Source organism: Pungitius pungitius, chromosome 15 (genome assembly GCF_949316345.1).
Source record: "Pungitius pungitius chromosome 15, fPunPun2.1, whole genome shotgun sequence".
Taxonomy (NCBI): Eukaryota; Metazoa; Chordata; class Actinopteri; order Perciformes; family Gasterosteidae; genus Pungitius; species Pungitius pungitius.
In genome coordinates, this window is record NC_084914.1 from 19,242,157 (window position 1) to 19,256,679 (window position 14,523).

General features: G+C 40.1%; 1 protein-coding gene across 2 annotated transcripts in view; it reads left to right on the top strand.

Moving 5' to 3' along the window:
* The window catches only part of LOC119209094 (phospholipid phosphatase-related protein type 4-like), a 33,747-nt gene extending 21,780 nt beyond the window's left edge, over window positions 1-11,967 (top strand). For both annotated transcript variants that reach the window (XM_037458103.2, XM_037458102.2), the window contains exons 9-11: window positions 1,127-1,742; window positions 3,386-3,539; window positions 5,369-11,967. In XM_037458103.2, coding sequence (XP_037314000.2) covers window positions 1,127-1,742; window positions 3,386-3,539; window positions 5,369-6,492 — 1,894 coding nt within the window. In that variant the 3' untranslated portion in view covers window positions 6,493-11,967. The remainder of the gene's footprint in view (window positions 1-1,126; window positions 1,743-3,385; window positions 3,540-5,368) is intronic.
* Window positions 11,968-14,523: the final 2,556 nt, after the last annotated feature.

Here is a 14,523-nt window from a genome sequence, read left to right on the forward strand (position 1 = left end):
TATTTTATTCCAATTTTTTTTAAAGTGAAAACTACATTCAAAATATTTTTACTTTTCGTCCACTCATTTTTATTTTGAAAACATTGTATTTTTCAATGTTTTTTAAATGATCAGAACTTGGATTTGGCTCCATAATTTTTTTGCTATTTGATAACTAGAAGTAATTGGACTGTTCGATTGTCATCTTTGTCCATGGTAGAAACATTGAGGCAGCAGGAAAGGGATTATAAATATTATAGAATTCACACAGCACTCCGTGGAGCATGGCTGGATTTCTGGCATCCTCCTGGAGAAGTGGTTCTCAACTGGGACCCGTTTTCAGTGGGCTGCATGTCAGGCAAGGGGGCGCTGCATGCGCCTTTCATTTAAATTCTGGACACAGGGGTTTTTCTGCTCTGAATGGTTGGTCTGTATTTGGATTCAGAGCCAGCAAGCAAAGGAATAAAAAAAAAAGTGCTCATCCATGCCCGTCCCTAATAATACATTTAAAAAAGGTTTTTTTAAACGTGCCTCAACACCACTTACAGCCAGGCTGAAGGCATTATAGTTTCGGGCTGAGCCACTTTACATTTGTCCATACTGGTGTCCACCCATATCATTCTGGTGGATGTGATATCTCAGCAAATCCTAGAGGGCATTGCTTGGCATGGATGTCAACTTTAACGTAAGGGTGAACTGTTAGCATTAGTATGTGATGGTCAGATGTCATCAAGGACACTCTGCCCTCACATCAGAATCAGAAACATTAAGAATCAAAAACATTTATTTGCTAAGTATGTTGGACATTCAAGAAAATTGTCATGCTGGGGGGTGCATACATGGCATTGCACAAAAAAGAATACATCTTTAAATTCATCCTCGTGAAGCCTCCATGGAATCTGGCACATAAATGTAATCAAGAAAACTGATGTTGGTCAAATGTCTAATAGGATAAATAGATCAAGTTATGGCATTTTGGACAGATGGCCGGTCGGCGAAGGTATATAACCACAAGGTGGTAATTCTAGTGGAGAAGTATATTTATGGAATAAAGTAATTTTTACTAAGATTTATTTGAGAAAAGAAATAAAAAATTGCTACATTATTTCTGCCATAGTTCAAAAAGTTTATTTTCCCATAATTTCAGGTCTCACGGAGGCTCCTCATTGGAAGAGGGCCGCATTCCACGCCGTCACGCATCCATCCACACATCAATGGACTCAACCCGATCCAAACAGCTGCTCAGCCAATGGAAAAATAAAAACGACAACAGAAAGCTATCCCTGCAGGTGATGGATGGAATAAGACCAGCCTCCTCCTCATCTCCTCAGAGGAACATGGAACTGCGCTGCTCCTCCGAACCTTCAGCCATGGGCCTGGAGGACCACCGAGGTGGAATACACCTGCCTTCACTTATTGCTTTTCAGGAAACAGAGCTGCGTGCTGGGGCCCACATTCCAGCTCAGTACATGAAACTAGCAGCAAGCTCTGTTCCTATGGCCAATCATAACCACCTGACCCATAATGGCAGCACCGGATTGACTGGTGGGGCCAGAGTATCTATCCAATCCCGACCCGGATCCTCACAGCTGGTTCACATTCCTGAGGAGGAAAATCTCACCAGCAGGGATCAGGAAAGTGAATCAGAGGACAGTATTATGGATGGGGGCGGGTCAGTCAGGGAAAAGTGGCTAAGAGTGGCTGAGAAGACCACAATCCCCTGCCGGCCGCTCAGTGCTGGAGGACAGCCTCGTCTTATGCAGGTTAATCATTATTTATCTGCATTATTCACTTTAACTTTTCCTATGCTATCTGTTTTGTGATTCTAACAGCAAGTCAAGTATATATTTGATTGCATGACATACATTTAGAACGGACTTTTATCCAAAGCGACAATGTTTCAAACAAATGAAGTGAGTTAATGTAGTTCAAACATTATATTCCTAAGAGCATGTTAATGGGAATATCAAGGTAAACATGAACAGGTCTTAGCCAGGGCATCCTCTCCCCTGAAAAAACACAATATTCTCCATGTTGAGCTTCAAGGGGATGTTTTGGCTTCCACTTTTAAGGCATCCGCTGAAGATTTCTTCCAGGTAAGCAGTTAGTGTCACAAGTCGCATATGACAAGAACATTTGAGGATTTTCAGGAAAGCAGTGGTAGGAGAAGCAATACAAGTGATTAATTAAACCAAGATTTCCCAGTTTAGGCTCAAGGAAGACAGTGAGAGGACCCAACACAGACCTTTGTGGAACCTCTAATCCTGCATGGTTTAACACACATATCCTCTCCTTGCCACCTGTTTAAATATAATTGTTACTCAGTGGCAGGCCTAGTGACCTAAAACTATCTGAAAGGAAAAATAAGCATAAGCTGCAAACAGTGTATATGTGTCTCTCGATTCAGTAAAATACTTGTACCTTTGCTTAAGATGCTTTTTGCTTTCAACAAAAAGGTATTTGTTGCTTTTAAAGGGTTATTGAAGCACCTTTGCCCAAATATTTCTGAAGTACATCAATTTCATGTGACTGATCAGCTGTTCATGCTGTTGACATAATTATGCTATATTCTAACTGGAATCAGTCAGCACAAAACATGTGTGAACATGTCTCATAGAAACCCAAGAATAAAGCATGCATCTAGGAATGGGAATGTGTGGTGTTATGTTATGGAGACATCTTTGAATGAACAGTTAAAATCAAAAGTATTTAATAAAGGAAAAGGTGTTAAAAAGGTGTGCTAAAAAGAACATCTCAACTGAGGAGCCGCTGGTCTCCGCAACCAACAGGCCACAGGACAGTACTTTAACCACCCCTAGACCATACTGTTTCACCCCTAGACCATACGTCTCAACCAGCAAACTCGAGAACAATGTCTGCCTATAAGTATTTATACAGATCAGTGAAGGTGTCAAAGTTAGTGGCCCCTGGGAGTGGTCTCCTGGTGAGTTCAATGTAGCTCGGCTTTCGAAGGCCTCTCAGTCAATATCAGTTGTGGTGCTATCAAGTATTACATGAATGAATTTTGGTCGATTACATTATATTGAATACAATCATAACTGTACATTGGTATTATTCTATTTGATTACGGTTTCAAAATTACAGTGGTTTTATAACATTCCCATTACTTTATTGAATACGTATCTCCAGAATCATGGTTGTATTTTGGTGTACCCTAAATGCATTTTATTTATAGTTAATTTATTAACCTGGTTGTCAATTTATTTTTTAATATCCTACAGTGGCCTTTACAAAAAAATGTATAGATAGCCGCAGTTGTTGCATTTTGTTAAAATGTTCTTAGTTATAGCAGTAGCACATCTCTACCAGAAGAAGGTTAGTTGTTAATTACTATGTATCACAGCTGCAAGACACACAGCTCACATACACTGTTCTCCTATTTCAGGTGATAACCTTATCCAAACAGCAGGGTCTCCTGCACTCCCCTCGGTCCGAGGATGGAGGAAGTACCGTAAGCTGCACCGGATCCATTCGATACCGAGCCCTAACGGACCAGGACATATCACCCCCGGCTTCCACCACTGGAGCAGTGGGAGGAGGTCCGTACTCCTTTTACAGAAATAATTATTTGATCCCTCTCTGATTTTTTACCATTTCACACAGACAAAGAAATTAATGGTCTATTATTACAATTGTGGGGGTTTTGTGAGAGACACATAGAGATACACACACATCATTTATTTTGCATAAAATCAAATCATACTGTACATTGATTAGCATTTCAATTTTGGAAATAAGTAAATGAAGCTTCAGCTTCCTCCACAGATGACATTACGGTCTGGAGACTATTTAGGCCACTCCATGACCTTACTGTGTTTCGTCTTGAGCCACTCTTTTCTTTGGCCGTATGTTTTGGAGCATTGTCGGGCTGGATGACCCATTTTTAGGTTGTCGCTCAAGATCTCTTTTCAACTACCACCTTGGACTCTGATCAAAGGTAACTGACTGAAGTTAGCGGCGGTTTTGTTTTCATTGTTTACTTCTGGCAAACCAGAAGTAAACGATGAAGTAAACAAAGATGACCCTTGTAATGGGGATTAAAACATTTTATTGCATTGATCTCATACATTCATCACACACATGAGATGAATGCAATAAAATGATTTTTTTTAGTTAATTTGGACAGCTCTACAAATAAATACCAAATACTTGTGGTGACGTTGGTGGAGAAAGAAAATAAAGTGTGAGTACGAGGTCCGTTCCTATTTATACATCACCCAAGTGGTGGCTTTTTCTTTTTAAAACATTCATGAAGCCAGTTTACAATACTTTGTTTATGGTGTAGGTTTATATGAGAAAGACAACTTTGAGGGATGTTATTATATACATGCAATGTAATAAAATTATCCTCATTGAAATGGCTGGAACATATCTTTGGAGATGAGGTGGTCTTCGAGTTGTACAGCGACAATACTTGCCATGTCTCAACCAGTTTAGGCCTGTTGCTATATTGCCAGATTCGGCCCAGGTCTGACACCCATCAATGGGCCAGAACCTGTTTTAGTGCTGGGTCCGAGTGACTAAGAACTCTTGTGGTTGGCCTGCAGGGGCTTTTCGGGCCACTCAGAGGACGCAATTGCGGAGCCCCCTTTTTTTTTGGCAGAGGGACACCAGTCTGTGGCTCCCTACTGTGTCAATGTTGACCTTGGTATGCTGGCCCGAAATGGGGCCAAGATCAGAGGCAAATGTATAAAGAAGATCCTGTGGCCACGTGTGAGCCAGGGCATAACATGTTCCTTCCTTACCATTAATACACACACTTCAGTTTAAAAAGTCTTTACAATAGATAAACATCCCTTCTTTCACAAACCCCAGCACCAAATGAGGATCAATCCCCTGCAGAAAGGGGTCCACAATAAATACCTTTCCTTTAGTTTGAGTAACCTTAGAAACAATTGTGTCTGTTAAAAGAAGCAATGTTTTTTAATGTAACTAAAGGTTTGGAAAGGTGTGGAAATGAGGATTTGAGAGGTGTACTAAGAAACGCATCATTTTTGTTTTTCATGGGATTTTGAGCAATAGCAGTGCTAAAATGTTTTGACTGCCTCAACCCAGAACTAAAGAGTTTTGCATTCCGTGGCAGATAAATGTTTCTTTTCCAAGAGTCAGATGATTGATTGTACCTCGAGCAGGGTAAATCTAGGAAGTATTTGCTTTGGCTTGTTAAGAAAGGAGCAAGCTTAGTTCTGTACTTTATTTCCAGCATAACACTTGTTAACTTGTCAGGACAAATGCCACTTAGGTATATTTCAATGGACTCTTTTGCTTCGCAGCAACGTAAGTGCTTGAATATATGAATTGAACATTCAAGAAGCTAATTATTATTATTGATAGTATAATCTAATTATTGTTTTTTTTGTTCTGTTAGGAGGAGGTTTGGAAAGAAGTGGCAGCATAGTCCGTGTTGAAGCCCACCCAGAGTCCAGATCAAATAAACCGGTGGTAAAACCTCCGAGTAACGACGGAAGTGGCTCCTGGCGATGGAAACCACCAGATCAACGTGCTTCGCTGCGACAGTCGGCTTTTGCCCTCAACGACTTGAACAGACACACAGACAGCTGTGATTCGCTGAGGGATGGAGAGTCAGTGGATGGGCGAAGGAGCGTTACAGGAACAGAATCTGAGAGTGAAGGGGGAGGTGATGGAGGGGGAGGAGGAATGGGTAGTGGGGGAGGTGTGTACACCAACCACCCACATGTTGTACACCCTCTACATCCCTTGCATCCCAATAACCCCAACAACTTCCAGCACCCCAATTTTAACCCCAATAATCCCAACTGTAATAACCCCCACTTTAACTTCAACCCCAACTCTGTCAACTTCAACCCTGACTCTGGCAACTACAGCCCCAACTCTGCAAACTACAACCCCAACTCCACCAACTTCAACCCCAACTTTGCCAACTTCAACCCCAACTCGACCAACTTCAACCCCAATTCGGCCAACTTCAACCCCAGCTCAACCAACTTCAACCCCAACTCCGCCAACTTCAACCCTAATACTACCAACTTCAACCCTACCACGACCAACTCCATGCCATTTATTCCCACTGCTTCCTTTGCTCCTCCCTTTCACCCCCACCCTCAGGCCCTCACAACAATAAGGGTCACCCCAGTGGAGGGCACGACAGCCAGCAGCGACGGTGGCTCCGACTGCCAGTCGGTTGCATCGTCCAGCCGTGAGTCCACGCTGCGGAGGAAGAGTGGCTCCCAGTTCATCCACGCCCCCGAACGGGGGCCCACCCCTGACCTCCACAATAACCACCACCTCTCTGACGACAGTAACCGCATCGACAACAAAAGCAGCAGCCGTTTCCACGAAAACCTTCGAAGTTTCCAAGAGAACCCCATGCACCCTAACCACCCCAATCAAGGCAGTAGGCAGTTGCAGGGGATGTTTGGCCGTCCAAACCCAACCCCCCCCCCTACCTTACCACGCCCCATTCTGAGTCACACTCCGCCCCCTACTGTGGGTTTGGCCTATAAAGAATGACATACTCAATTAATTCTTCTTCACCTGGGATACAGAATATGGCTAGTACTTTCCACCATTATTGGTAAGCCAACAGAGTCATGGCCAAAAAAACGTGTCAACATCTCACCTGGCCAATTAGGGTTAAAAACTCCAAGGCATCTTTAGTACCCGATAGAATAAATGTCTGGAGAGCCAGAGAGAGTAGTACACAATTACCACGGCCCAACATTTGCAACTGGTTAATAAGAAGGAATTATAGACAGGGGCCAATATAAGCGGAAGGAAGATGATTCAACATTTCTTCTTGTGTTTCTTTTTTTATAAATGTAAAACATTGAGTGCACTTTCTCCATAGGGCAATGGACTACATAAACTGCTGATCCTGTTACTTGAGGGAGAGACTTCATTCCCTCGGTGTGTCCAATAGTCCCTGCAAGTGAGGATGGACTAAGCCTAATGACTCTCCGCCTCTTTCCTCTGACTGCTAAGTCAGGGGGTAACTTCTTCACAATATTTATACTCTCAGCTCTTATCCTTTATTCAAACACAGATACAAATATTGATACATACATTTACAAGTAACCACATGTAATTAGTTGGAAAATTGCATTGAAAGCCCCTATCTGTGCTGTGTTTGTGCTTATGAATCGGGGTGGCCTCAGTGGAAATTAAACTCAGTCTTTATTGTGTCTGGGCTGCTTGAAGTCCCTTTTAGGCAATAACAGTATCTCTTAGTTGATGGTGGAGTTCTGTTTTTGTTGGAGAAGAACAATATCACCTAAAATACTCTTTATGGATGTACAGTATATGAATAATTCTGACTGTTTAGTAGCTGTTCTGAACACTGGCACAATCCTCTGAACAAACTTGGACTTGGACAAGTTTTTTGTTTGATTTGTTTTGTTTGGTTCATTTCATCAGCTCATTATATCTCCCAGTATTAATGTGTAGGTGTAAGTAACAATTAGTTCCATGGCAGTTGTTGGGGGAAAAAAACCAAATCGAATGTTTTTAGAATAAAATTGCAATACTTTTGAGAAAAAGGGTGTCCCTCGGTAAATTTTAAAGTATAATTTTGGTCAGTACAAATTTAAAACTTAAATTTTACAAAAAAAGATCATAATACTACAAGAACATTGTCTCTTTTTAATTGTTTGGTCAAACAGACCTTACAACCTTTTACTTTGGGACGTCAATAATCAACCTCAGTTTGACACGTACGCTGTTCTAACCTGTTTTCAACCATAGAATATCAACAGTAGTTTATCAATTAATAACTTTTTCTTGTTCACGTACATCTTTATTTGGAACAGATTACTTTTATTTAACTAATGTATTGTTGAAATCAGTATTTTTTCTAACATACACTCTGTCTTAGTCAGAGTGTGATATATGATGCTTACTTTGCTCTTGTAGTGTACATGTGTTTGAATTCATGAAGTAGGAAATGCAGAGATTTCTACACCATGAATCCTGGAGAAAATAACACATATTTACTAAGATAATGAACAGACTGTCTGGACTATTTGTCCAACAAAACTCTTGATATTCTTGCCAGTTTTTACATTATTCTTGAGCTTAGTGCCCAAGTGCTATCAAAAGAAAAGTCATGTGGCTATGGGCTTGTCACATAGAGTTAGTGCAGGACTAGAATGAATCTGCTTGAAGCAAAGATCTCAAAGTTTGAACATGCAAAACTTTAGAAAGCACAATTGCTGCAGATATAACAATACAGGGTCTTGTATTGCTGTGTACATATTTGTATATTTCTGTAAACTTCCACCTCTGGTCAGTTGTGCTCTTCTGCGTTTGTATGTCAGAAGCTGTGATAAAGATTTAGGTCATGGTGTTGCATGAGATGATGGAACTACTGCTAATGGCGTTGTAGAGCAACTCACATGTTTGGAATCGACACCAGCTGAGTAGAGGACTTATATTATAATGTTTCAGCATTTATAGGGATTATATATTTAAACAAGTGAATATACCACGTCTAAATGGTTGTGTGTGACAGTCACTACCCAACTCCTTTACATTTGTCTTTTCTACCTTACATCAAGAACTGACTCACAGATTAAGATCTAGAGTTTGCAAGGTAGTGCCCTCATTGGTCAACAATTAACACTGACTTTAATCATGAGAAGGCTTTAACAGGGTTTCTGTGCCCAGTGCAGTAATCACATGGTCTTATTCTACTCTTTTCTGTTTTATTGCAGCGCGTTTTCATTTGATCTGGAATTGTCTTTAAACGACCAGACATTGGCTTATATGAACATTCCATATAGAGTAGTGATAAAGTTGTAGAGGAAACAAGCTACAATACCCGTGATGCAGATGCTTGGTTTGAATTTAAACGGAAACATAATCTTTCAAAGGAGAAGGAGAGCATTTAAATATGTGGAGGGTTTTAACAACAATTTTGCAACAATTTTTCATATTTCAGCCAACAGCTTTGGTCGAAGGAAGTCCTGACTCAATGACCTTTTGGGGGAATATGTACCTGGCAATCAACATAATTTAATGATATTGTAAACAGCGGTGTATTGAGTTATGGAAAACATTTTTAGATATAGATGAAAGAGGATATTTTCTGGCAAGTAAAAATTGTAGCCATTTTGCAACTTTGATAATAGACACTTGCCAAAATCGTAGTTATTTCGCCACTACAGAGCAGCAGTATCTCATTGCAGTTTAATGTGTAAATGTATGCATGTACGGGGGCCATGTTTTATTTATAGCCCAGGCCAATAAATATTTTTTTTGGATATTAAATGAAAGTGTATATGCAACCATGAATGTTAGCCAAGAATTGACCAAGTGCTATACCCTTAATTGACCTTTCCTGAGCCCCAGCCCCCCCTGTTTTCTCAGAAGCAAGCTTTCCATAGTGCTGCTATGCCTCTGTCCCACAGGCCTGCGCTGCCTTTGCCACTACGTATGTTGATGTAGAAACAACAAGATCATCTTTGCCTTGAAATGTTTGCAGCTTGTGTAGAGGAAGACCAACTATAGCCACAAGTGAAGTTGATAGGTAGAATGGCATCGGCGGGTGGATGTAAATCGGTTATCAGCCCCAAGTCCCCGGCCTCACACAAAGCTGCTTTACCCGCCTAAAGCTTGCAAATATTTTCTCACGACAAACATGGCATGAAATAGTTGTGCTATTATTGTAACACAATCCAGAGTTTAGAATTTAGTCCTATATGTCCAATATATCTTTGCATACACACATTTTGTGAGGCCTATTCATTTCTGGAATATTTATCCAGGATACTCATTTTATGAATTGACTGTGATGCGGTGATGCAGTCCCTGTACAAAGAAGAAATTGCGAACATGAAAGTGTATTCCTTTTGTATAGTCTTGGACGACAAAGTATATTTTGATACAATGGATGTGTAGTAATGTAGTTTGTAATCAAACACAAGAAATGTTATCCAATTTGATGTAAATGGCATGTCAGTGGATTTTAATTTGAGTTAGATATGCTACAAGTAAATATTTTTAAGTGAATATTGTACATTTGTGTATAGTTTTAAGAGCTTCTAGTAACAGCAAGGAAATAATACGTTTGGTATAAAAGATGCATTTGAAAGGCTTATATATGGTCTCGTGCAAAAGACAAATGAATTTAGAATATTGATGTGTTTGAAGGGAAGAACTTGGGTTACGGTTTGTTAAGAAAGGTCCATAATTGTCAATTCCTTTTTTAAGTATTCTGATATAGCTATTTTTCAATCAATTGGTACATTTACAATGATGGTTTTTGCTAACAGAAAGGTTTTCTTTAAGAGCCTAGTGACTGAACTGAATTGAAGAAGCCCCAAATGCATTCCAGGTGGTCTGAATATGTGTGCCGACATATGGTTGGAGTAGTAGGAGGTGGTGCGATGTAATCTCAGTGTCCAAGCAACTTGTTTACCCCTTCATGGAATTGTGCCAATTTCAAGTATGTGATTACATTGTTACGGTGAGCCCAATAACAGCATTCTAATGAAAGAGATAAAATCAAAGACCAAATGGACCCAATTCGTCTTGTTTTACTGCTGACATGGTTTCATTTGCAACTAAGTCTAGTTTTAGTAAATATTTTATGATTAGGATGATATTTTGACACCTCTGAACTATTTATCATAATGTGCTTAGCTACTTTCATTATTACCTTTGGAGCAGTCAATCAAAAATGTCTTTGCAATCATTACTTTCTTCATCCATTGTTACTATTTATAAAATGACCATATTTGAAATAGCCGATGATCAAGTGTGTTTAGAACAATATTCTGATGGTAATAATCCGTTCATTATCTCACTTGGATACAAAGGTTCCTTGGGTTGTTAATTGTTATGTTAGCAGCTACAAAGCTAGCCTTCATGCTGCCATTTGTAACACAATTAATGATTCCTGGTTACAACACAACCGCTGCTAAAATTCTCTCTTGAAAAAAATGTGAATTATCCACGGATACATGCTAATGAATTCTTTCTTATTTTTAATAATCTGTTACTTTTGTCTTTTTCTTTCATTAAAATTCTGTTGATATGATATAATATACAGATATTTTTGATCAGTGTATGTGAAAGAGATTTTTCTATATCTGCTTGTCAAATGTCTTGCTCATTACCATGGCAAGCAATTTCACTCAAATGAGTACATGGTTGCTATAACTTACAGTTAGCACTAGCCAACGTGGAATGCTTACTTTGATTGCAACAAAAATCAGTTGCATTCTGCAAATGTCTCTTAAGGATCCTTAAAAGCAACCAAATTGCATTTCTGCCGTAAGTCAGTTTACCAGCTGCTGGAATTTTGTTAATTTTCTTTAACAAACTGCTAAAGACTGCAGACTGCAGACCGCTGTTGCCTCCCAGGAACAGGTCACATCAGCATGCTCATACAACCTATACAATGGAAAGCACTTCTAATCAGATATAGGAATCTGGTGTGGTTATCAGCAGACGGATTGCTTGTCCAATATTGGTTGCCGACAATATATATATATACACACACACATATTTATGTAAAAATAAATGTTTATGGTATATTTCAGGATTCATGAAAATACACTTAATTTATTTCTTTGAGGGAAGAATCTCATTTGTGCACATTAAGTCAAGACAGGACGCAGGATGAACAAGCTTGCCTGCTTCTATCTGGAGTTCAAAAATACAACTACCAACAAAAGCTGACTACATAACTGTGCATGCCAAGAGAAATGTTAGCGTGACAGCTTATAACTTCTTGGAGAGTTGCACACTTCAACTGTTCTCTAGAAAAGAAATCAGATGAGTGTATTTCACAATATCCTACTATTACAATAATATGATCATAAAAGTTGATTGTCAATACTGTCAGGACTGTTACCATGTTACTGAAATGAGAGACAATGCTATTACATAATAAGTTATATAAAACCAATAGGATCCAAAATGAGTGGATGTAACACAGGACTAATTCTTATTGAAAGTCTTAATGTAGGTTTTGTTCTGTAGCTGTTATTTTTTCAGATTCACGTCAAGAGCTCTGACATAATAATAGAAAGTCTTTGTGCAAAGTGGCTGTCGTACGGATACCTTGGAAATAAGGTGTAGGAGATTTTTCACACATACGTTTTGCAGATAGCTTTAGGAAACATCCACTGAGAGGTAATGGTAGCCATCATGAAGATTGTTAAATGAGAAGAATGAAAACATTTTAAAAAATGCCAAAATAAATAATAATTTGATAGAGACAGAGATTATGTGGGTCAAACAAATACAGGACCTTTACCCAAGAGACTTTTCGCTAAAAATGAAATTGAGGAAGGAATTTAGTCATATTCAAATGTCTTTTTGTTGCGAACAGGGAAGAAAAATGTGTGTAAGCGATAGCTAGCGTTGCAACCAACTTGATTCCCCCGTTTTTTTTTAAAGCTGTAAAATTTGCCTTGCATTAGGACTATTATTTGTTGACAACTATTTGCAGCGCGGATGACTGATTCGTTATTTTTTAAATGACTCTGTAAACATGTACAACAGTGACAGACATCCTTAAGTTTCTGTTTTCCAGTGGTGTCTCTGTAATCAAATAAAAGTTTGATATCAAATCTGTCTGTCTCAGGGTGTGTAGCTGGTGCGGAGGAAAGCAGGACTCAAATGCAGGAGTTTCCAGGTTTCCAAAAGGTGCTCTTTATTCACCAACCAAATCAAAAGCCAAAGGCCGTGCACCAACGACGACTAGACATTAGACAATAACGCGACCAGGGACAACAGGCACACAGGGCTTAAATACACAAGGGAGGTGCAGGTGATTGGACACAGGTGTAAACAATCAGGCAATCACAGGACAAGGCAGGAAGTGAAGTTACCCAGGGACACAAGAGACATGAAAACTACAAAATAAGACATGAAGCAGAACCAAACCGTGACAGTCTGCCACAGTTTTTAACTTGTTGTGTTCGATTCAATTAGTATCATTTTATTTTGTATTGCCCAAAATCTGACAGGGCTCAGAGGTCTGTACAAATGCGACATCCTCTGTCTTGAAACCCTCACATCAGAACAAGAACTCTCTGCCTATATGAAAAGTTGTCCAGATCAATTCATCCATATAGCCTTCATCCATCTGTACGTCTATCCATTCATCACCCATCCATCGTGCACCCATCTATCCACCCATTCATCCATTGGCCAATACCCATCCTTCATCCATCAATCCGTCCTTCCATTCATTCAGCCATTGTCCATCGTCCATTGACCATCCCTTCATGAAACAATCCATACATCAAAATTCATCATTCATCTATGCTGTCACGGTTTGGGTTCATGTCTTGTTTTGTTTTGTAGTTTCATGTCTCTTGTGTTCCTGGGTAACTTCACTTCCTGCTTTGTCCTGTCTTCCCCTGTGATTGTCTGCAGTGTCATGATTGTTTCCACCTGTGTCCAATCACCTGCACCTCCCCTGTGTATTTAAGCCCTGTGAGTCTCTTGTCCCTCGTTGCATTTTGCTTTTGTGGTTAGCTGCATGTCGTCAGTCTTATCGTTACTACAATTTACCTCCTCTCTATAGGGCTTGCTCGTTCACCATCCAGCTCAGTCTCCCCCTTCCTCCCCTCATTGCTGTGGCAACCCTGCAATCTCAGTTGAGTTTCCATGGCAATAACACGAAGGAAAGCCTAGCGACCAAGCAGACTGTGGGTGGGTGGTAGATTGAGAGGAGGGAGACAGAAGAGCGCTTTATTACACATATCTGAGCAGAAACATGCAAATGTGTTTGTGTTTATGTCATGTGGGTCTATATTTATGTGTGTAGGTTCGTGCAGAAAATGCAGACGAAGCTTTGAATGGCTGGCCAGAAATTCACCATGGCAACTCTGCCAGTGAGCACAGAATGAGTTCAGCACACTGGCACGTTCTCACATGCATAAAATGGAAATAATCTAGTCAGGGTCCAGGACAGCAAAACAACCAATGAGTGTTGTGCCCTTACCGCCGAATTCAGAGTGCGCTGTGCTGTCTGACAGTAGAGTCCACAGGGCAGGGGGTAAACACATCTGAATTGACTAACTAGTGCTTGTCTATTGCACGAAACCCGGATAAGGGATTAAGCTGGGCTATCCAGGTTATCCTGGAGGAATTTAGTCCCAACTTGGTTTTACGAAAGCAGGTTGAATTAAACCAAGTAACTCAAGTTACCATGGTGATTTATTCTTTTAAGCTAGCCTGCTCCAGACCAGGCTAAGAGCCAGGCTAAGATTAATCCTGCAGCCTCATGTGTTAAATCAGCTGACGCTCTGATCCGAAACAAATGTTTTTAACAATTATTCAGTTGTTTTCCTGAATATGTTCTGATGAATTTTTATTAACATGCATTACTTGTCACTATTGCTGTCACCAGTTTGGTTTTACTCTTTACTATTGCAGTTGTGCATCAGTGGTGCGCAACCTGTTTTACCTCACGGACCGTTTTCATGTCAGACAATATTTCGCGGACGCAAGAAGGTCCGGCGGATAATAAGTACGTCAAAGGGGGGGGAGTAGTCGTTCCGGTTGGACCGCCCGACGGGGTGGGGT